The following is a 25,514-nucleotide window of genomic DNA, read 5'->3' as shown; positions in this document are numbered from 1 at the left end:
GTTCGCGACAAGGGGGGGGGGGGGGGGAGGGGTGTCCAATGCATGCATCTGTTGACGATACTAAATTTTTCAATCTCCCTCCCCTGCTTCTTCATTACTACTGCAAACCTGACAGGCAAGGTAGCCAGCAGGCAGCTGATAATACAACGTTCAGCAGCCCATCAAGAAAACAAAAGCCTCTCTCATTGGTTCAAACTCCTCTTAAATAGCTTTTTCCAAGGAAGGAATGGATGGACATTACCAATTGAGCTGGTGATTGTCTCCAAAAAGCCCTAAGCAGACACTGTTCTGTCTTCCTTTCTCCTGTCCCAGTGAAATTGGAAACACACACACACACACACACCTCTCAGCATTAGCTAGCATACTACATGCCTAGGGTCCATGGGGCTAGGGTCTGTGTTGTGGGAGATGGGAGGGAAGAAGGGAGGGATCCCTGCTTGAGCAGCGAGTAGCAGGGGAAAGGAGAGGGGGGCAGGGGGAAGCCAGGCAAACACTGCTGTGCCTGCAGTCTCTGCCAGAGCTCAGGCCAGTTAGCAGAGGAGCAGGCCCAACCCTGTTCTGGGACAGACATTGCGTAAGTCAGTTTGACCCAAATCAGTTAAATCTGATACTACATTCAACCACGTTTATCTTAAACCAGTTTCAGCCATTTTGAAACTGATTTATGTGCACTGAACTTATGTTCCATTACAGGTTTAAATCAGTTTCTGATCACTTAAACTGATTTATGTGTAATGTCTGTCCTTAGCCATAAACAAGAACCACAAGTCAGAAACCATTAGAAGCATGAGTATATCACAGGCCATGTTCAATGTTTCAGAGACAGGTAAAAGGCAAAAGGTGGTTTGGTTAACTGTCCATAAAACTGCCAGTACAGATACAGAGGAAGAACACATTTAATGAGGCCCTTGGTGAAGCAAGGGCTGTTGGAGTATTTCCTAGAGAGAAAGGTCTTGCAGTCCAGTTACTGAGGAAATCAGCATGGACTCCAAGGCTTAACTTTGCTTTATTTTAATTTTCCATTTCAACTGTGAATCGTTGCTTCACAATCACAGATATAAACAGGCAAACAATTAGCTCCCTATTAAACAGGGAAACAATTAACATTTAGAGCGTTCACAACATTACCCAGCCCTTATGTTTTCTTAGCCACAGTCCCCTTGGCAGGTGTCTAGCATCAACATTAGAAGTAAAATCCCTCAGGCTAATCGTAGGCTGTCCTGACACAACTCAGGGCAGCAGCACAAAACAAAACAAGAAGAAGACTGACAATTTGAGTCTTAATGGGCAGTGGATGAGGGAAGGAAGGCATTTTAGAAACTTTAAAAATAATAGTTTTTCCCCTGCACAATATCTTCTTGGCCAGTATTTGTAAGTGATTTCAGGGCTATTGAAAGAAAACAACCCAGAGCTCCTGGAGTTTTGCAATTATCAGGGGATTCTGTGGCCACAGAATTGCAGATGGCTACATGCCACAGAAATCTACCACAGAATATTTTAATTCCAAGGGTTGTAGTTAGAGGTTATTTTAGCAGACAACTACTCAACTAAATAAATAATGGAATAATTTCAGGGAACAGTTATTTAAAACGTAAGTACTGAAGGGTTACACATTTTTATTATATATTTCTTACAGACTGAGAGATAGAGAAGTTTAAATGGGTTTCTAATCAAACAGAAACAAACTGATACATAATGACAAAGAATGTTAAAACAAAGTGGTTACCCTCTAATTATGAATATTATGTATATTTGCAGGTCAAAATACATTTCATAATGCTCATTAAAAAAAAAGAAATTATTGCTAACTGCTTTTATTCTTATTTTTAAGGCTGAAATAAGCGAGAGACAATTGGAAATTTTAGGCATTATTCCCCTATATTTGCTTATGCAGAATACTTCCCAAAATACATAAGGAATTATTCAAACAACTTAGATAGAAAGTAAATATTTCTACATTCCTGTAACTGCTGCCTTAATGTCATTTTTATTAGATTCAATATGCTCTAAAAATATTATGCATCACTTTACACACACACAAATTATAACCCTCCCTCTCCCTCGCCATTATACAGCACACGTCTATATTCTTTGGAGACTTCATGTTCAGATGTAACACTGATTTTTGAACTACTAGTAATAACTTTGAACTTCATGACACTGTACCATGAAGAAGGTCTGCTTCATTAAAAAACAGAAGGTGTTCTTATCTCAATCTCAAAATCAAACAAGTGGGCAACTGGCTGCTTCACATAATTTTTTAATAGAAATGGAAATACTAATGACATACCTGAAAAAGAACATGAACAGAGCAGCCGTGATGCAGAACAAAAGGACCTATAAGAAGCAGAAAGAACTTTATTAAATAAAAGGCTATACTAACACTATAGGCAAACCTGTTTTAGATCAGAGGCACTCTCACAGATATCAAAATAGAAGTTTTATTGTCACATTTCATGCTCTATAGGCCTCATTCAAGTCTACTAAAATTAACAGGGAGACATTCATTGATTTCAACAGGCTTTGGATCAGACTGCGTATGTCTAAATAGACTGATGGATATATATATGCATTTTCATTCATTCATATATCTATAGATAGATCTATATATCCATCTAGATCTATCTATATATCTATAGATCTAGATAGATCTAGACAGATATATAGATAGCTATAGATATAGATACAGATATCTATATCTATACGAAAATGCATAGGGAGCACAGTTTGGAATAAGGAGAAATTCCTTTTTTTTTTTTTAATCAATTTTCAATAACCTACTAGGGGATTAAATCATTATAAATGTATTCAAGCAAAAGAATGGAAGAATACCAACTTTTGTGGAATAAAAGTAAATTTAGGTTCCTGGAGAATGGTTAGTAGGATATTCCATCTGAAAGACCGTGAATATTATTTTCAAGGCCATCATCAGAAAAGGAATTTAGAACCCTTATCATAATTTAAATTTCACTGTATGGCATCTGGAATTATAATCATCCAGAGATAAAGAGGATAATATACACACAAATATTATGAAAACAAAGCTGGAAATACTTAAGAGCCTCCTTTTGAAAGCTACCTTAACATAAACATGTTATTGATCTAAACCCCCAAATGCTTTACAAAGCCATTCCTCCACAAAAAGAAAAAAAAAACCATGGACATATTAACATGAAAGGGGGAGGGGAATAAGTACAGTGCATCTCTTTCTGGACTCTCCTGGTCCAACAGAGTGCACAGCATGCCCTCTTCACAATCCCAACCAGGGCTGCCTTATGCACTGCTGCCATCTGTTACCAAGAAGACTAAGGAAGCCTACACAGTATGGTGAAATGTGTGCATGGTCCTCCCCTCCAACTGCACAATGTCAGCGCTGCACACTTTCCACACTCCAGGGCTTCACTATTAAAATGTCTGTACACGTTTCTGGGTAAATTCCTCTCCCAGGAGAACAAACCTGGGAGAATACTCCCACATTATTTGAATGCGAGTACATAGCCTTAATCTATGCTAATTTACTAGGTAGACAAACCCTACAAGAAAGGAAATAATTGTGTTTGATACTGAATGCAATGGTGTTAAAAAGATACGGACAAATTGCAGGGATTTTTGAAAAGGGCAATAACAATATTCAAAAAGGTGATGAAAAGACTGAAAAACCAAAAAACAAAATCTTAGCTAAGTGAAGGCTAAAGGAGGCCACAACAATATCAGTTTTATACATGAAGGGTGTAAACACAACAAGAAGAAAAACATTTTAAAGGGATGCATGAACATATAAACAGAATGTGATAAAAGGGAAAATTCAAGGTAGATTATCAAGGAAAGTCCTTACATTTCCATTGCTTTTGACTTAGAACTAGCTTGTGACACAAACCTGTCTGGAGTGTACCCCCAGAGGCCTGCTGCATGTCCCACAGAACAGACCAAGGTTTGCCATAGCAAAACCCTTTATCCCCAACAAGACTCAGTACCGCTGCCCTTACAACAGATCTCACAGATGCAGCAGGAGAATCTCTGCTGGCTCCAGGTGGCTTCCCTTTGGGTGAGAGAAATTTTAGGTTCCCCTTTCCATAGAATGGGCTAGCTTGCAATATCACTTGCCCAGAGATCATTCTTTACCACAGGAACAGGCAATTATTTTGGGCAAAGAGCCGCTTACTGAGTTTTGGCAAGCCATCAAGGGTTGCATGACAGGCAGCCCAGGGCAGATTAACATTAATTTTCTAAATTTTTTAGGGGCCCCGCGGGCCAGATAGAATGGTCTGGCGGGCCGCATCCAGCCCCCGGGCCACATTTTGCCCACCCCTACTTTACCATAAACAATCAGTAAGGAGACAAAAGAACAGAAGGACTTATTATATAAGATAAAAGAATCATACAAGATAAAGGGACCATAAGTTTGAAGACAGAACAAAAAGACTAGCAAAGTTCCTTTTTCTCTTATCTGGCTACCACCTAGTCTCTTGAAAGTGATGTCAATGTTTTCAGAGATCAGTTTTCGTACTGATTTGGCAAGTCCTGGCTGCTAGAGATCTGGAATCCTCCAAAGCCTGAGAAAATCCAACCACCAGATCTATTTCACAGACTCTAAAATAATTCTCAAGCCAGCTTCTCCCCTCCCCTGATCCATCATTGTTCATGGCAGAGATGTGGGTTTTCCAGAACATTTTCCAATGCCCTAAATAGAGCATGAGCTGATTTAGCATGTTTATTTGACTGATAATTAGTAAACGAAACTTTAAAAGTACCCCCATGTTAATTTTATGTCCCAATAGTCACAGGTATTTGAACTGAAATATTTGATTAGGAAAAAACTTAAATACAGCACGCTTAATGTGGTTTAAATATTATATTCAAACAAATTCAAAGCTTGATGTGGAAAGAAGCAGACTTTTCTCAGATGATGTTGTTCCACCACTTTGCTGTATTAGCGTTCTGTATATAGCTTGTACTCTTTCAGGACAGTTTCTACATGTTATTAAATGTTTCTTCATTCTTGTTGCATTGTTAAGCATACTCCTTCCCACAATATTTACATCTACCAACTTTCTCCCTTCCTTCAGTGGCCTGAACTTCACTATAATGATGCCACACACTAGTTTGTTTGTTTTTCTGATTAGGCATTATTATGACTACTTTAAAACCAAAGGCACTAAAAAAAACCAACTGATCCTATACAAACACTTCCAACTTCCCCAGCTCAAGAAAAGAAAGGAGACACTGCTCTGTATGTTTGCTGAACTGAAGGTGGAAAAAAAATAATCAGTTTTAGTTTTGGTTTTGCATTCACTTGAGATCTGAGATGAAATCAGAATTTTAGCTTTGGTTTTGATTTGACCTGCACAGCCAATTAGGTGAATTTGTAACTTGATTTTTGGTTTGGATTATTATGTGAGTGTATTTACCCTCCTGTTTACAAATCAATAAAACATATATGTACTCTCTCACACACTTCCTAGGGACAGTCACCTGAAAAGCATTCATTACAACTTTTAAACTGCCATGCTGGCCTAATATTGTATTGGCATCCATTCATTGTTAGTAATACATTTTTATGAAGCAATGAATTTTTAGAAATGGGAAATTTCCCACAGAAAAATAAAGCACTGGAAAATTTTCCACCCCACCTCTCTGGCTCATGGATCTTATAATTCTCTAGAAATGCCTCTCCCTAAAAACCTGGCATTCTGCTGACTGACGGGTCATTTCTTTCAGATGCCTTTACTATCATGCAGTTACTTTCCCCATTATAAGCAGAAAATAACTTGGGTGCCCACCTGAACCCTTCTGTCTTTGACTGGGAGTGGCAATGGTCCTTGCCCTAGTATCATAAAAGCAAAAGATTTAGCAGGTCACCTACTTACTTTTCCTAAAGTACGAGTCTCAGTTCCCTTGACTAAACCATGTCTAAAATCATAAAGATATATACAGGAAAAAGAATCTAGATAATGATAAAAGTGACATAAATGGGTATAGCCTAACTTGGGCTTTCCAACAAGACCACACATACCATATCAGTGAAATAAGCAGAAGAAAACCTGCATGGCACCCCAAAAACCTCCAAAATAGGGTTTGTGACAGTCTGGGCTAGACACTAGGCAATCTACTCCTGTGAACTACCCTCTAACATTTTATTGTTACTGTGCTTTAGCTCATAATCTGAACAATGCTTATATTTCAGTCCAATATACCTTGTTTCTGCAGTTAATGAAACTACTGCTGCACATTTAATGCTTTGCTACTGGTGACTACCTGCTTTTTCCCCCTCAGCATGTTTTCACGGCTACCTTTTGGCACAGTCCCATATATAATTTCCAGCCACATGTGCTGTCACAGTTGCATCCCAGCATGTTGACTAAAGTTAATTATTTTATTTTTGCAGCAGTGGTAATACTGGCAGCAGTCCAATCTGTTACAATGTTCGTTTGATCACAAAACAGCCAAGCAGAACACATGTCATTAGGTAAAGAGTGCTATTCAGGCATATAGGAAAGCTCTATTTTGCAGATTTTACATTAACATTATTGGTGATTTTTACCTACATCATTTGCAAGCATGTTTTGGTACATGTTGACCATTTCACAGTGTGCACTGAAAATCTCTAGTGAAACTACCTTGAAATGTTAGTTTAAAGTCACTCCTATAATAGCTGCTCCTAGGTCACCCCTACATCAGGGTCTGTTCTAATCTAATCCTTATGATTTGCTAGCTCCATTAAGTAAACTCCTCTCTGTATGGCAATCTCCTTGATAAACAAATTCACGATGAATTAAGGGAGATGAATTTACACAGGCCTCAATGTAAGAGAGTTAGGACCCAAAGACAGACATATTTCATTCACAAGGAATTTTACAGCTACAGGTCTTTTGGTAGCTAAGGTCATGTACACACATTGAAATGATCTGGGAGAACTCTCCCAGGTTTGTTTTCTGGTAGAAAAACTTACCCAGAGATGCTTGAACAGACGTTTGAATGCTGAGCTCCTGAAGAACAGAGTGCTTGCATTGCTGATGCTGTGCAGCCAGGGGAGCCATAGCTCCTGTGCATCTCCTGTGCAGCCAGGAGATGCCAACAACTCAGTGTGCTCTGCAGGCTCCCTTGATCTGCCCAGAGACAGAGGGCAACAGTACACAGGGCAGCCAATTGACTGACCCAGACTGCTCAAGATCAGCCCACATCTCCCTCCAGCACAATGTGGGGATTGTGAGGGGGTGTATTCTGCTCCCCACTCAGTGGAGCAGTAAAGTCTAGCGAGTCGCACATTGTGTCCCTAGGATGGTGGAGCTAAAACAAAGTATCCTGGGATGCTGGAGAACTATACTGTGGCTTCTCTCACAAGAAAACATGTACATATATTGGTTCTCCTAAGAGAAAGTCTTCTGGGAGTGATTTAACTCTAGTTGCTCCCAGGTTATTCTTCTCCTGGAATGGCTATCTTTACTGTGGGAGAAAAATCCTAAACAATCGTACACTCATGGTTTCTCCTGGGAGAGCAGCACCTCTCCCAGAAGAAACAAAAAGTCTATGCATGGCTTGAGGTTGACTTGTTATGCACCCAAGCTATTATTTCTGTAGACTTATAAGGCAACATAAAGTGTTATAACACAACCAACAAAACAGAAATGTAAGAGCAGTACTAAGAACCAGAATTGTCAAGGAAAGCTTCTTGTTCCAGAAGAAAACAAAAACAAAAACAAAAACTGTGCTCCTCACTAGGATAAGGTAAAGACAATCATCAAGCAAACACTGAGCAACGTCAAGATTGTTTTCCTCATTTCTTCAAGGAAGCTACGGGGTTCTAATACTTTGAAATACAGTAAGGATAGAAGCTCTCCTTCATAGACTGTGCAATGATGGTGAGCAAAATTGACTATGATGTAAATACCAAAGTGAACATGGCACTGTATATTGAGTATTACCTCCAACTTTAGAGCAACAGTTTTTATTTCTCAGCTGAAAGTAGACTTATTTTGACAGTGAGATTCTGGTACTGTTAAAGTCAATGGCACAACTCACAAAACTCCATCTACCCTTAATCTTAAAATAATTAAGATTTTTATTCCAGGCACTCCATCAACTTCAAGATTACCCTGGGTGGAAAGGACCTTTACATTAATATACACAGATTCCAACAAGAAATTAGAGAAATCTCTCATTTTTAGTTTGTTAACATAGCATTTAATCAATCCGACAGATTCTCCGGATTTAGGTAATAAGTACAGTGGAGTCGCATCTTACGCGGGGGTTAGGTTCTGAAGTCAGCGCGTAAATCGAAAATCACATAAGACGAAAATCGGCGACTATATGCAGAGTGGGGGGGGGGCGGGGCTTGAGTTTGCACGCGGCACCATGCTTAGAGCTGTGGGGCCGGCGGCAGCAGCACTGCGCGGGGTTGTAGTGCGGATGGCTGCCTGCCACCCGGCAGCTGGCCACACAGCTCCGGGGTCACACTGGGTGGTTGGTGAGGGCGGTCACTGTCCCCGCCATAATGGCCTCCAGGTAAGCGGCAGCGCTGTGTGCAAACTCAAGGCCCGCCCCCCCTCCCACCCCGCATATAGTTGAATTCGCATAAGTTACATGTGTGTATGATGCGACTGACCTGTATTATTTCAGTGTAAGAGCTGCAGAATCAGGCACTTAGGTTTTTCCTGTTTATGTAGGTATCCTCCACTACACCAGTGGAAAGAAAATTATTTTAAATATAAGAAACTGATTGTAAAAGTTGGCCAGAGGATCCTGAAAGACGCATTTGGCACTGCTTTTAATTCACTTTTAACTAACATAGTTCAAGATGACTGTGTCCCATAAAAGCGTTTCTGCCTCTATATATTTATTTAGAGATGTTTGATATATACATTTTACAAATCCATGTCATGTTCATTTTTATATGTAAAGTGGGATTATTTCCAGACTTTTTTTTTCCACTCAGAGGTGTAACAGTAAAATAGCTGTGGGCTACAGAACAAGTTCTTCCTACACATGAATGCCCAAGGTAATCTCTAAACCACGAAGGCATCACACTGGTTTTAGAATATTTTCTTAAAAAAAACACACAACAACCACCCCATAAACACCTCTCCTCAGGTCCTGTTTCTTTGGGACGGGACCTGGGAATAATACCCAAAGGCATGGCAGCCCTGAAGGAAAGGGAAGAAAAACTCTTCCAGCTTATAAGGCTAGTCTCTCAGACTACCTAGGGTCCAGCACACAAGCAAATTCATTTTCATGCATCTGCTGCTCTCATAAAAAAAATATATAGCATTTACAAGTGGAGTGATTTAATGCTGAATGTGTTACAAAGGGTTGATGTCTGAGCAAAGGAATGTTTACAGTTAGATGATAAAGTCTCACACCTTAGGTAACCCCAGGGAGACGTATTACAGACTGTATTTTTTATTTCCTATAACTGCCATAGATTTTATTAATCTTCTTGTTATTCTGTAGCTTGTGTGTTTACACAGAAGTGGCTTTGCTTCCTGATAACATTAATGTTTTTACACTTAAGTATGTCCTTGAAAGAGTACAGAAAAATAAACAACGAAGGTTATTCTTCTTTGTATTTAAGCCATTGATAATTGAAACAAGGAAAAGGCTAATACAGTGTTCAATCAAAACAAAAACACCCTCTGAGGATCTCAAATAAAAAATTAATGTAATCTAAGTGGAACTGTGAAAAATTTGACAGCATACAATTCAAGAAACAATATTCATATTATTCTGTATTTTAAAACTTCCTAAATAAATAAAAAAGGAAAAAAAACTATGAACATGCATTGTTTCTGCGACGTATGTAATAAAATAATCTCATATATAAAATAAGTTTTGCAGATCCCAAATGAATTTGCAGATCCAGCAACTAGTTAAACAGTGTTTTCATTGGAAACAGAGAGCCTATGATAATTAGTCCAACAGCCAGTCCCCATGTAATATTCCCCCAAAGTTAAACCATACTGTAAACCAAGAAAAAATAAGCACTTTTCTACAATGAAGAGGACAGAAAAGTCTAATTAAATGTATAAAATTAGTCTTCTAAAAATGATTGTTTATAATAACGGCAATTAAGTTAAGATTCTGCTCCTTTCAAATTGTAGGACAGACTCTTTGTAACGAGTCACTGACCTGTGCACAGCTATCCTATTCTAAACTTATTTCTAGAAACACAGACAGTGAAGATCTTTACACCCATGAACATTTTTTGGCAGAGACTGCAGGAACTAGATCCTTGCAGAAACATCTGAAGCTCCCATTCATAATAAAAGCCAGACTAACTTATTTCTGAAAATACCCTGAAAATTTATGCAAGTGTTATAAGGACTAAGCAGAGACAAAGACCAACTCTAACGCAGTTACAGACACTGCTATTGTGCAGTCATCTGATCTCACTAGCATTAAAGATAAGGGGGAGGCAGTTATACAAGTTCAACAAATATAACCTTTCAAAACTGCAAGCCTTATTTCCAGCTAATCTTTTCAGCCAGAAAAAAAAAAAAATCAACAATCTCACCAGTCAAGAGAGAAAGTTACAATATGTACTGTCCAGCTAGCATACTTCATATCTGCAATACACCAATAAAATATTTTACTGAGAAATTAAAATGCCAAGATGGTTACTTTTAAAAAGAGAAAACATAGCAAAACCTATACTATTGTATTTCTATATTTTGAATTCAAAATGGAAAAGCATGCAGTGAGCTGGAAGTCTATTTCAGGTTTTTCCTTGCATGGTCCCGCCATCCTTGATTTATGGTACAGGGTCAACAAACTGAGCTTGGCAACATATAGCCCTTCAAGACTCCAGCTGTCAAAATGGATATATCATGTAGACAAGCTAAAGGTTTGTAAAAGAAGTAATATACCACGTGTCACCATTTTAAAAACCAACTTTTACACTTTCATTTTATTTATATATTCTTAAAGAGATATATACGCCATGATGAAAGACTATTATTATTTGCATTGTATGCTGACAAACTTGATGTCTAAATGAAGCATTGTAACACACATGGTCATAATGAGATTTTATAAAAAGACGTGAAATTTATTAAATACAATCATTAATTTGCCTCAGGGCAAATTTCCAAAAGTAACTCAGTGCACTTATTCAGAGTGAGGCTTCTCAAAAGAGATCAAGCCCCCTTTGGGAGATTTAAGTGAAATAGCTAGATTCCCAGAGTTCAAAACTTTGACAGCATGCAGGAAATCTAGCTTAGAAATGGCTTGCAGTGTCCCTACTGATAGCTATTGCAGTGCAGAAGTTACTTCCTTGCAGCAACAACTGAGAACACAAAATTTGTGCCCGCTGCTAGATGTTAGATGCTGATAATGGAAAAACAACAATAGTGACGTTGTAAATGTTTCTGCCAAATGCTGTGCAGTTTCCTACCTGATATGTTATGCAAGTGGCCTTAGTTGATGGTGCCTTCACTGCAATCAATACTACATCAGCTCTAAGATATAGTAGGAGAGAGCTGCAAAATACTTATCAGCACACATCCTAAAATCCATTTGCCAAGGAAAAATGGGGAATTTGCATTTTTACAGAGAATCTTCAGTTTTTACATTTTGTGAAAAAATAAAAACTTATATAAACGATGAGCTCAATTTTACTTAAAGTATCAGTGTCACTTACTCAGTGCGCACATCTACCCCTCTTGTGGTTGATTTTTGAATGTGCTTTAAATGTACATAGTTAAGCACACTCCAATAAATTGCTTCCAGTATATATAGGTTACTCAGCAACGTAAGTGGGTTTGTATTTTAATGAACCTCAAATTTCACTTTGGCTTCCAAACGTGAGTAAAGTTATGAAACTTTTAAAAATCACACCTAAAGACGGTGTCACCGTGGCAAGGACAAACTTCAGGTTCACGGTAATGTGCTGTTCTGAACTGTATGCTGCAAGACTGTAGGTTACAATTGAAGACAGACAATTGTACAACACATGGAAAGCACTAAACAAACTGAATAAAAAGCAACTAAACCAAGAGGCTGACTCAACTGGGTCATCAACAACAGTAAAGAAACAATGCACTGCGACTGAATCAATCGTGCATTGTGCAACTGCCAGAGAACAGCATGAAACTGTCACTTCAGATTTTGTTCGAACGTGTGTAAAAGCAGACATTCCTCTGCATAAAATGGATTAACCTGTTGTCAAGAGATTTGTTTTGAGCAAGCACATTAAGGGAGGTGGTGCCATTCCCAAGTCAGATCAATTGTATTCCCATGACTCACCAACTCTTTTTGTAGAAGAAATAACAGCGCTTTCTCAACTACCTGAAAGGACACTACAATGCTATGATTGTCGACAAAACAACCAACTTCCAAAACAGACCAGTTTTCAACATTTTATTTCAGGTGCTCAAGGTAGATGCCCCTAATCATGCTGACATTACCACACCATAGCTTGTAAAGATAGGGTACCTTGGAAAAGTTAATCATGCCACTACTTCACAAGCCTTGATTTCTTGTGTGGTGGAATACAGCATCCCACTTGATCAAAATACAGTATAACCTCATAAATCCAGCGCTCAAAATTCCAGAATTGTCAAAAACCCGGCACTGCAGGCATGTGCTGTCAGCTGTTCCCGGGGCTGCAGCAGGGAGCAAAGCAGAGGGAACTGTAAGTGGGTGCAGGGTGTGGGGGCATGACTCTTGCTGTTAGGTGCACCTCAGGAGGGTTGTGGGCTGGGGGGCAGCACTGGGCTCTTCCCTGGAGCACATGCCCCTGGATCTGCGCGCTGGACGAGAGCAGGCTGGGGCCCGCCCCAAGCACCGGGAAGAGTCTGGTGCCGCCGCCATCCGCAGCCTGCAGTGGCACCCTGCTCTCATCCAGCGCGCAGATCTGGGAGCATGCCGCCCCCTCCCCTAGAAAGAGCTCAGTGCAGCCACCAGCCCTCCCAGGGTGCACATAGCAGCAAGAGTCACACCCCCTGCCCTGCACCTACTTACAGTATCTCTGCTTTGTTTCCTCCTGCAGCCCCAGGGGCAGCTGATGCCACCTGCCGGCAGCTGCTGGGCTGCATCGCACCCATCCCCCTGCCCCTTCCCTAGCCCCAGCCTCACTCACTCAAAAATCCAGAATTTTAAAATTTCCGGCAGGTGCTAGGTCCCGAGCATACTGGATTTATGAGGCTATACTGTATTAGCATTTGTAACAGACAGTGCAAGCTACTTGGCAAAGGCTTGGAATGATGTGTTTTGCAACCTATGGTCAAACTGGGTGCATGTATACTGCTATGCACATTTAGTTGTTCTGGCAGGAAATACTTGGCAAGATACCTTTAAGCAAGTGGATCGCTTTGTCACCTTGATAAAGTCACTTTTAGTGAAAGCTCCAGCTCATTGTGCATGGTTCTTGAGACGCCTGAATAGTGTTGATTTGCCAATACTTCCACCCAAACTAGTTATGATCAGGTGGAATACATGGTTCAAATGTAAAGTAGCATGCACAGTACTACCAGGTCTACTGTGGGCTTGTGGAGCATTAACAAACAGAAGATAGGGATGAATGAATGGAACAAGGGGATATATCTGTTCAGCAGGAACTAGCCAGCCTGTTAGCAGTAGAAGACCTGTGTGCTGACCTGAAATACATTGCAGAGAACCGTGGATGCCTAACAATAGTATGGGACATTTTACAGTCCCAAAAACACCAAATGCACAAAGTGTAGAACAGTGTCTTGGATTTAATTCCATAGCTGGAGCACCTTGCATCATCAGCTGATAATGCAAATGGATATGCAGCTGCTCAAAGTGCTGCTGATAAACTGAGAAAGTAAAACCTAAAAAATGAAAAACCAGCAATTGATTTTCTTTGTGCTGTTCATGCACACAGTGGTGATCCTCCAACTGAGTGTAAATTCAGCTGACACAGAAAGAAGTTTCACCAAAATCGGGGTTCTTTTCTGTGCTTAGCACCAATGTCTGAAAGACAAAAATGTGGCTGGAATACTGCAACTATATTTTAATAAGCAAGATAACTCGGAAAGTGAGTAATATTAATATAAAAGCAATACTTGCACTATTTAGAAAAAAACAATGTTTTGAAAATATAGAATATAGGCATAGAAGTAGTTGGTATATGTAAGAAATATAAATGGCAATTCTATTAATTTTATTATAATGATTGACAGCACTGATAAGCTTTGAATTTGCTGAAAATTGTAAATTTATCAATAAAACATTGTGTTCAACTGATACCTATATTTCCACTTATCAGACAGTTTGCAGAAGTAGGAGGAAAATTTGAGTACTAGGTTATCAGACTGTCTTTGGGTGCTGAGGTGGTGTCTGAAGGGAGTCTTGTGCTTACTCGGAGAGTAGGAACTAGGACCCAGCATGATGAAGTGATCAGTTTCACAGCATCTGATGAAGTAAACTTCAACCCATGCAAGCTTATGCAACATATATATAAAATCTACTTTGGTTAGTCTATAAGGTGCAAATCTACCCTGCCTTCTACTAAGGGGAATATCCCATTCAACCTTGTAGGTCTGGATTGGGACATTCACCCAATTTTTCTTGCAAGGGTACCAATTCCATCTTGTTGTAGTTTAGACATATAGGCTCCTTCTATATGTTATACTCAAAATGCAGTTAACCAGTTAAGCACAAGGTAAGTTGTGACCTGGCCACATGCCCAATCAATTAAAGGTGTCATAAAGAGAGGAATAAACTTCAAAGTTATTTCACAAAAAACGTGTAAAAACTTTCTGGCTTGTTTCTATCGTGCCATTAAGTGAACATTTGGCCAGGTGCTCCCTCACAGCTGGGAGACCTGCAGTTCACGGGTCTCAGCCTTGGGAGCATCCCATGCACTCTGGAAGTTGTAAGTCCAACAGCTGACAGGGCTCTCGGCCACAGGGGTGTCTGGGGTACTCCCATGGCTGTGAGCCCTGTCAGCTGCAGGAGTTTGATACTTGGTGGTACAAGGGGGGGCCCAAGATCATGATCCCTGCACCAACAATGAGGCTCGATTGGATCTAATGCTGGATCCCACAATCACACCTTCTGCTATGCGTGTGTGGCACGGAGGAATTGCAACTGCATGGACTGCGCCTGAGCATGAATTGATTCAATCTTTTCAGGTTAGTCTAACCTGCCTAGGCTAAAGCAGTTTGTAACAGACCAGATATCCCAAATATGCAGGTACATGTCAGCAGTGGCTCTGGCTAGAAGCCAGGGCCTGCTAGAGCCGCCCTTCCCTTCCACAGTACTGAGCTGAGGGAGGCGTAGCCAGGCCCCAGCAGGACGCTCTGATTAGGGAGGCCCCCCCACCCCCAGCAACGGAGGCAGCAGGGAGTTGATAACAGAGCATTGAGTTATTCAGCAGGGAGTTACACAGGGAGTTGTTAGCATTTATCAGCCCATCAAACAAAAGAAAGATTAGCAGAAGGAAGCCAGGCAGATGCTGCTATGCCTGCAGTCTCTGCTGGAGCTCCAGCTAGGGAGCAGAGGGGTGGGGCCAGCCCTGCTGGGCTGGAGCAGAGTAAAGCCATACCCAGGGCTGCAAGGCAACTGGGATGCTGGGGGACTCTGGTTTGGTTTAACTTAAATCAGGAAGGAGTCTGGGACAGACATTGCATAAACCGATTTGACCCAAATCAGTTAAGTCTGATATTACATTCAACCTGGTTTATCTCAAACCGGTTTCAGCCATTTTCAAACTCATTTATGTGCACTGAACAACTGTTCTGTTACAGCTGGTTTAAACCAGTTTCTGATTACTTAAATCAGTTTGTGTGTCAGGTTTGTCCCTAGCCTTGGAGATTAAGACACACTTAACTATAATCAAATCTATTAAAACCTAACAATTACAATTCTAAATCAGAAAGCGAAAATAACCTTAGCAGTTACAACTTTATTGCTGTAGTTAGTCAAAAGCAATACAACATGCTCACCACCCAAAGATTTAACAAGCATGACATCACTGCTTGATCAGTCTATGAGGTCTTGCCTGGGTTTTCTGACTCCTTCATCTGAGTTCTAAATCTTGGATCGGTGACCAGATATTTCAAGACTTGGTTCTGAAGGGTATGCGCTCTCTCACCTCTTTTTATATACTATATAGCTTGTATTTCTTAGTACATAAAATTAGATTAAGCCTTCCTCCTAATGCATATTAATAATCTTGCTTCTGTCTGCCAAATATGGTTACTTTTAACAGGAATTTTCTACTCTGAAGTAGTCTTTTCATTCTTAGGTGAGGGTAGGATTTTCTCTGACTGCTCCTCTTTTGCCCTGACTATATTTATTCAATTTAATTAGCCAACTTCCCAATTCATTTCAAGTCAAGAACAGTATTTTTCCATCTGCTCCTTTCACTGGGTGCAAGTCCTGACCACAATTCAAGCTAACCTTTAGCTAATCACAAGGGTCAAAACCCAGACCTGAAAGCCTCTAAGTCCCCACACCATAGTCTCAGCAGGTCAGTCAACTTCTGCTGACCCAGGGACCCCTGTTACAATAACTCATAAGGAAGTGGTTTCCAAGAACACTAAAAGTAAAAGAATCATAAATGAAGTATTCAAAGTGCATGAGAGTCCAGCATACTTTTTCACCTATTCCAGGTTCTGAAAACGTGACAGAGCCCTCTTATTTATGCAACTGTACTGAATGTTTAAAGTGTTCACCAGCTAGAGAAACATAAAAATAACATTTGAAAAAGAGTATGCCTGTTTATCTGTATATCATACCTCATCTGGGCCACCTAATCCCATATCCCTTCTCATGTCCAAATTTCTAGAGAAATCTCAGGGTCCAGGGTGAGAAAGGAACTCAGTGAAAGTTCAGGAAAGTATGAATTTATATAACACAGGATTGGAATTTAAAGCAAAGTGGAATAAGCCTTCAGTTTTAACATAGATGGGTGTCATCCATGGAGAAGAAAAAAAAGCAAAAGCAAAGGGATGAGCGATAACAGATGACAAAGGTATTTATAGTACCAGAACTACAATTCAGCACCAAAGAGTGTGAAATGACATTATTGGAAGATGTGGGGCTGTTTCAATTGCTGATACATCAACACTTATTTTCAAGTGTTGTCATGGCATGTGAAAATAGCACCTTCCTAACCAACTCCTTGACCACTCATATGAGAGATATAGCTATATAGTTAATTAGAAAAAAAAATTACTATCCCTAGCACATCCCAGACAGTACAATTATCAAACCCCTGGATTAAAATCTGTTTGATACATCAACAAATTGTCAGCTAAATTCTGAGTGCAAAAAATCTGTACTGCTGCAAATGAAGGAGACAGAAAAAACACTACTGACCTTCAAATCAGAGTTTAAATGTATCATGTTAGTACTTAAAATACATTTTCTGCTGACCTATTACGTGGGCATATTTGTTTCAAAAGCTACAGAGAAAAGAAACTTGGATTCCCAAATCTATATTACATTTTTTGCAACAATTAATTACCACATTTTAAGTATATTTTGGAAACATACATATCTTATTTACTTTCATGTTACTACAGTTCAGAAATCTATTTGTTACAGTGATTCAATGATTAACGGCTTGCAAGTAGATTATAGCTGCAGAGATTCAGTATACTGATCACAAATATTTACCCTTGGAAGTGCATGGTTTACACCAAAGAGCAAGTTTTTTTTAAGTAGAAATACTTAAATTAATCTATTTTGCCCTTGTGTCCACTGAGGACACAATTCACTACTAGTCCAAATGGTGTCATGTTTAGGTGATGGCCACCTCCTAGTTGACACACCAAGAAGTGAACAATGGACCTTCAAGACACAGAAGCATGAGCTGCAACCATGGAAGAAGACTTCTTAATCTCCACAGATTAACTGGGGAAAGATGATATCAAGAATAGAAACAAACTGTACCCACCACCAGATAAAGCATCTACACACACCGGCTGCACACGGTTATTTTTGGCCTCTACATTGCTGTAGCAGTGTGCTATAATGAGGGAGCACATTGCTATGGCAACATAACTGAGGTATCAGAGCTTGCGACTGCTGATGCTTAAACGCCATAACACACTGCATCATGTGTAGACACGCCCACGGAGTACAAACCCACAATTAGGAAATACAGACAACCAATAGAGAAACGTTAAAATTGGAGTTGAAAAATTTAGACCTAAATGTCCATTAGGTCTAAATGTCTAAAGGAAATCACTGAATATATTAGGAAAAAATAAAAAATAAAAGCAATGGTTTAGGTCCAATCCTAAATCAGGATGGTAACATTATCAATCAAGATGAAGAAAACCCAAAAGCTTTCTGCTCATTTCTTTCTGTATTTCAGAAGAAACATACTGAACACTGTATTTACTTGTATATAAGACAACGCCCCCCCCCCCCCCCGCCAAAAAAAAAAAAATTAGATTCTATATATGGAAAATTTATAAATTTGTTACAATTTTCCAGGTATAGAATCTAATTATTGGAGGTTTGCCTTGAATTTGTCCCCCTCCCATTGCTATAGCAGGGAAAATAAATCTGGGAGGGTCAGGTAGCCCTCCAACTTCTTCCTCCTGCAGTCCCTTTCCTCCCCCTCCTTACTGTCAGGACCTGCTCTCCCTGAACACATGGTAAAATTTGAAAACACTGACCTTGAAATAAACATACCTGTAGTTTGCATACACTATAGGTACCCATAGACTTAGCTGATCAAGAATTGATGCATTTTACCTTTTTTGAAACTGCAGCAAGTTTTAGAACAGATACCCACCCCATAAGCATACTTTTAAGCAGGACTTTTGTAGTTACTTATACATAAAACAAACTATGCATGATATTAGTTCAAAACAAAAAAGCTCATGCCTTACCATATAGTTCACTGGGCTGGGCCCCAGCAAAGTCAACAGTGTTTCAAGACATAGTGACCCCACAGCTCAGCACTGTTCAGTATGTGTGTGTACTCCAGATACCCCAACAAAGACTCCATGTGCTAATTAGTCCCCAACTCATGACAAGAATTGGATGTCCTTTTCACAAGTCCTGGGTTCCTCCAAAAATATATATGCAGACGAGGCACAGGACAACCTGATCTAGCCTCATCTCCTGGAGGGTGGGGCCACACTAATCATATGCAGCTGGCTGAGACAGGTTGATGGATGGATTCTGCATGAACTATTTGGGGCCCTATTTGGTGATGGTTGCCAGACATTTACAGCTGGTAAAGAAACAGGACTCACTGGACATGGGAAACAAAGGTACTGCTTACCTGTGGAAGTGAAGAGGAAGCAAATCTAACTGTATGCCATGTAGTGGTTTACCATGACTTGAAAAAGGGTTGGTGTTAAGGGGGACTGCACCCAATGGGCAAAACTATTCATCTTATTCAGATGGGCTGTACTAACCTATCCTTTTAATAGATTCCCATCAGACTGTTTGCCCAATTTGAGCTATGTGTTTTATAGATGTGCACAATGTTGGCTGCATTTAAATCAACTTCATAGTGGCTTTCCATGTATATTTAATGAACTACTTATCTTACATTTGCATACAAAGAAACCTATTTCCCCCGTGCTATTTGAAGGAAAAACCACATCTTGTATTTGACTATATATGGTATTCAGTTCTCAGTGATAATAAATGTATTTGTGTCCAGTTATGAGAAAAAGGTGTTAAACAATTAAATGATTTTAAATCTCCAGGGCCAGAGAACTTATACCTGTAAGAAATAAAAGCACTAGCTGATTTTTAACAAAACTTGGAAGACTGGGGAAGGTCCACAGGATGGAAAAGCTAATGTTTGCCAGTATTTTAACAGGTTAAATAAGATGACCCAAGATACTATAGGCTGGTAACTATTACTTTGAACCCTGCCAAAAATTAGAGAAAGGCTGAGGCCTTATTACATTATTTTAAAATGTTGGCAGGCTTAATTAAAAAGATACAGCTCAACTGTAAAATGGACATAGTTGTATTGGTATAAAGGTTCTTCATATAGGTACAGGTCCATGGTTCTCAAACTTTAAAGACTCAAGGCACTACTCAGGAAAGGCCACCTCTTAGCTTTCACTGGTTTTTTGTTTGTTTGTTTGTTTGTTTATTGTTTTACTACAGAAAAAGGATAGAGCAGTTCTTCCATTGCAAAGAACTCAAAAAGCCCAGAGCAGGTAAATATGCTTTTAACACTATGGATTCCTACTTGAAATCTCTGGGTTTATCTTGTGAATAACATGTACATGTTTACACACCTTACAGTGGGAACGTTGTATGGTACACTGCGACACTCTTAAAAGGACCTGGATCAGAATCTTTTGTACGGGTCATAGGATCTAGTCATCTAGTCCAGCCCTCTGCTCAAGGCTCAAAGCAAGATCATCTCACTCTAAACCATCCCAGACAAGTATCTGTCTAACCTGCTTTTGAAAGTTGCCAAGGATGGAGATTCAACACCTTCTCTAGGTATCCTGTTCCAATGCCTGGCCACTCTCATAGTCAGAAAGCTCTTCCTAATCTCCAATTTACATTTCCCCTGCACAGCTTGAGCCATCTCCATCCTCTCTATAATCATTCTTCAGGTATTTGAAGACTGTTATCAAATCACCCTCAAGTCTTCTCTTCTGCAAACTAAATAACCCTAGTTCTTTCAACCTTCCCTTGTGAGTCTCATCTCCCAAACCCCTGATCATTTATGATGCTCTATGGTAGACTCCTTCCAAACTGTCCACATCGTTCTTGAAGTATACAGCCAAAAATTGGGCACAGTATTCCTATTTCAAATGCAAGAAATCTCTCTGAGTTGTAAGGTATCATTATACTAATAAAGTTATGTCCACAAAGGAGATAGAACCAGAGCAACCATTTCAGGGTAAAAAAGGAAAGGAAAGACTAACACTGTGATTACTAGGCCTCATATGGGTGCCAGTCAGTACTGACTTAAAAACCAGGAATATAATCAATGCAAGTCAACTTCTTAAATAGAAAATAACTCAACAAATGAGGTTTCTTTTATGAGAACAAAAGTTTAGTTTTTAAAATGATACTTACATCTCTGTAAACTATTTGACACAGCATGACATGATATTCTGGTAAAACAGTTACTTCTATACAAAAATTAGTATAGTCAATATTAATCAATGAAAAATAGTTCAATTGGCAGAACTCAAGAAAGCGAAAATTAATGGAAAATCAGCATCTGCAACTCTTCTCAGTCCCATATGTTCAACAATATTATTGCTTGTCTAGAATAACATCCTGCTGGTAAAAGTTGCAGTTGAGTAATAAATGGAGCACTTGACAATGATGAGAACAGGTCAAGTCATAGATCGGTCTAGGTTGCTTGCTGAGTTGGGTAAATAAGGAACATCAAGCAGTAGGTAAGTGGTACTATGCTATATGAGGCATAATGAGACAAACTGGAACAATGCATGCAGTGTGGGTGTCCCACACTACAAGAAGCATGTTGAAAAATTAGAAAGGGATCAGAATAGAGCCACAGGCATCATTTGACATCTGGGAAACATATGCATTACAGTGAGATACTACAAGTACCCATCCTGTTTATTTTATGTAAGGGAAGATTCAGAGGTGCTTCACTAACAGTCTATATTTTTCAGGGAAAACAGCTCTTTAATCTAGGAGAAAAGGCAGAATGATGGCTAATAGCTGAAGCCAGACAGATTCAGTCTACAAATAAGGGATTTTTTTTTAACAATAAGTATAATAAAGCAAAAGATATGCTATAGCTGAAGCATACAGAAACTACTTGGGGAAATTCGGCCAATGACTTGGATTATGCCTTTTATATTTCTGTTAGCTACACCTTCAAATGCCTAAGAATTGTGTGTCAGTAGAGATAACAGCTTGTTTTCAAAGTTGCCACAGCTTATTAAAGACACATTGCAGTGGATTCTCACATAACTGCTTTATTATTGTTCTTTCTAAAGTCATCAGGGCACCGGACATCTGGACTCAGTCTGGACTTAGAATTGTCTCAATAGTTTAAAGGGAGATGGAAAGTCTGGGCATCCTCCACTCCTCCATGCTCCTGCCTAGACATGCACGTCAAAGATCCTCTCACGCTTACACCATGATCCAGAAGGATCAATGGTCGCCTACTAATCCATGGCACTCTCTCTCTCTGTTGTTGTTTTTAAGTCATTTTAGACTAAAAGCAGCTATTTGCTTTGGGCACTTTTACACATATTCCAAGGGGAGACAGTGGGGGCGGGGGGAACGCTTTAATTAGATTGGCTCTGAGAGCCGTTCTAACTAAAGTGCCACTTTCTCATGCATCAGTGTCCCCAAGTTTAAAAAATGGTGCCGGGGCATTTGAACTGAAGCACATTTGATGAACTTTAGAGTTCAAGTGCCCCTGCCACCATTTTTAAGTGTGCAGTCATTGATGCATGAGGTACAAGAGGCTGCTGGAGCGCAATAATAACCATGCTCCAGCAAAGTCAATTAATCTAGTCTGCTTCTATGCACTGGAATTCCAGCACACCGCAGCAGCCTCCATGCTCGTGTATAGTGCAAAGAAGTTGCACATCAACTTCTTTGCACTATACACAAACTTTGCACATCAAGTTTCTTGATGTGCAAAGAAACTTGACCATCACACTTACTAAAACTGACAGGCACCATTCATTAAACTTAACACTGAAGAATTGTGTGTGCCAACAGATACGTACCTTTTGTAATAAAGTGGATATATAAATTTATACTGTCGTGCTATTTCCAGTTATGCAACACTTTTGTCTGCAGTAAATTCTATTACAATGTAACCCACTAAAACATTACAAACATCTGGCTGTATTCAGTACTTAAAACAATTGTACTTTGGGGTGGTTTCATGAATTCTTAAGAGCGTTATCGTAAACTCTTGTCATAATCTTGGTAAGACTTGGTCTTTGTCATTTTTCAGGTTTAAACAAATAACTTCTAACGCTATAGGGCACTGCGACTGCTTCTAAATTGACATGTTTTAGAAGAATGGATAAAACAATTTGTCAGAAGCTGGTTGGGCTCCAGGCCAACTTAGCTACACCTACACCACTACAGCTGTTGAAGACTTTTGAACTTCGCTGCCAGTAAGCCCCAAGCAATCCGTAGACAGATAAGATCAAAAGGAAAACTAATATGTGATATTAAACAAGAGATTATGTAGATTCATGTTAAGGCAGTGTTGTCTGATCACAGTGAAATGATTAGAACTGGCAAATGCAGAACATGATTGAGCCAAGCCAGGGAGCACCTGTCACTGTGGGAGGAGCAAAGGAAAGAAATTTAATCATCAGATTTTCTGGTTCACTAACTCTATATAAACACACGTAGTTAACACTTCAGCAATCCTTCGCTTGTTCTCAGAAATGATGTCAGTCTTTTAACCTGTTTTTTTCCTAAGCTGACCTAAAATAAATAAAAGCAATGAAACTGTGCAATAGCACATCAAATAGCAATTTGTTATAGCCGAATCAGAGCACCTTTATACAAGGTCCTTAATCTTATTTTCTGAACAGAATACAAAACACAACATTGTTTTTAACTGAAATACTAATCATTAAATTTTCTTTATTCTTCTTGCACCTTCATTCTGCTCATCTAAAAACATAGCAACAAATCGCTATTGTACGATGCTCTACTATTAGATAACACAAAGTTGCTGCCATCCATGGTTTTGCAAAAAGCCCAGCAGGTGAACTACCTATAGTAAAAAGAAAATCCTCAGAACTTCTCCTTGGTCACAACCAGTCATTCTCAGACCAGTCTTAAAAATCAAGGTTGCTCATTTACTTTTGGTGTAGGTACATAGAAATTAAGTCTGTAGCAAACGTTTTTCAATGAACAGCTGGTAGACTGACATTACAGGCTTGATTTTAGGCAAAGCAGATGTAGAGACCTGCATGTATCAGTGCAAACTAAGAGCGCCTGGTTTCACTGCTAACAAGTTAATCCTGTTGAGAAGCAGGACGGAGATTCAATGGTCCTTTCCACAACTCTGAGAATCTTTCCATTGACCTCAATGGGGGTTTGGATCAGGCCCTCACTGAGGTGTGCATATGCACCACCTTCGAATAATAAAGATCACAGGTAAAATCCCTGTCTTAGGCACAGGCATTTAACCACACTGTCTCCAATTTTTATCCTGAAATTATTAAGAGGAGGAGTGCAGGAGCATAAGAAACTGGAGATTTAATTCTGTTCACAACGGAGGATTACACTCACTGCTTATCTCTATCTTTACATAAATGTGGTCTCTGCTCACCTTTGTGCTGGAGAAGGACTGTGCTAAACATGGACCCAAGCACGTGTCTTTACATTCAAACAATAGTATTATCAATTAAACCTCCATGGAAAGGAAAAACCGGGATTCCAATTCTTTAAAAATATAGAAAAAAGGTAGGAAAATGAAGAACCTATTTAATTAGCACCAAAAATGTTATCTATGAGCCACAATAAAGTTTTTCTATATAGATCAAAAGATATATATTGAATGTGACATTTCCACATTTTCAGTTTATTTCCCATTTCCCTGAAGCAGCTCAGCTTTAAATCTCCCAAAACATGTCTGATACTGCATACATTTAAAGCTTTTCTCGTGAGCACACAGAATGACTGTACTGAAGTCATCTGGTTAAACTACCTCCTTCCTCACCCACCCCGGTGGTCATCTTCAATGACTTCTGAAACATTGTTATGTTGGACTAATATATGTACCTTTTTAAAAGGCAACCAGCAGCCATTCAGAACATTAATATATGTCACAGCAACATAATTATAGCTTAATTCTATTAATAGGGAAAACTGTAAATAGCTATATTTTACAGTGGACATATTTTTTAATAAGCACAAAAACCTTTTCCTTGTAAGTTTCCTTTTCCCGTCATTCATAAACAATGACCCACACAGATCTACTATTTTTAAAGGTTTCCTGCAGTCCATTGGCTAAAAACTTTTCAGAAAAGTTCCATAAAGCAGAGAATATAGAAAATCCTCTCCAGGATCCTTCCAAAGCAGTCATGAATCAGAAGAGTCAACCTAGTCATGTCTAAAGGCCAGCATTGTCTCTGCCTTAGAAGCTGGAATGAGATGACCAAGCAGTATCTCAGCATGGCAAAACAACTCAATAACTTCACACTGTGAAGGTGATTAGGAATGAAGTGGAGTCATATGGTGACATGTAATCCTTCACAACGCTCAGGCACTCGCATTGAAATAAGTTGGCTCTCTATATTTCAGATACAAGTTGTCAGGCATTCACAATAATCAGGGCTGATGGGAGCGACAATTGATGCAAAAAACTGCTGTTTTACCAAGTTTTGCAAGGGTCTCACAGTAGATTAAAAACCCCATTGTGGTGAAAACAATAAAGTTCAGTAAAAACTATGGGAGCATGTATTTGCCAAAAATTCCACAACAAAGCCCTGGGTAAAGCATGAAATAATACAGTTAATGTTTTAATAGGAAATGCCCTTGAGGAGAACAGGTGGTTTGGGATAAAGATTGTTTAGGATCTCCCTGAGATTTAGCACAGTTGCGTGTATGCAGCCTTTCCTTCTAATCAAGTCATCATTCACACT

At 39.4% G+C, this 25,514-nt stretch overlaps 1 protein-coding gene across 1 annotated transcript in view; it reads right to left on the bottom strand.

The window, feature by feature from the left end:
- TMEM135 (transmembrane protein 135) overlaps positions 1–25,514 on the bottom strand; it is a 323,990-nt gene that overhangs the window by 107,838 nt on the left and 190,638 nt on the right. The window contains exon 6 of the mRNA XM_014524769.2: positions 2,291–2,337. Coding sequence (XP_014380255.1) covers positions 2,291–2,337 — 47 coding nt within the window. The remainder of the gene's footprint in view (positions 1–2,290; positions 2,338–25,514) is intronic.

This window comes from Alligator sinensis, unplaced genomic scaffold (genome assembly GCF_000455745.1).
Source record: "Alligator sinensis unplaced genomic scaffold, ASM45574v1 scaffold523_3, whole genome shotgun sequence".
NCBI lineage: Eukaryota > Metazoa > Chordata > Crocodylia > Alligatoridae > Alligator > Alligator sinensis.
This window is presented reverse-complemented; position numbering and strand designations above follow the sequence as displayed.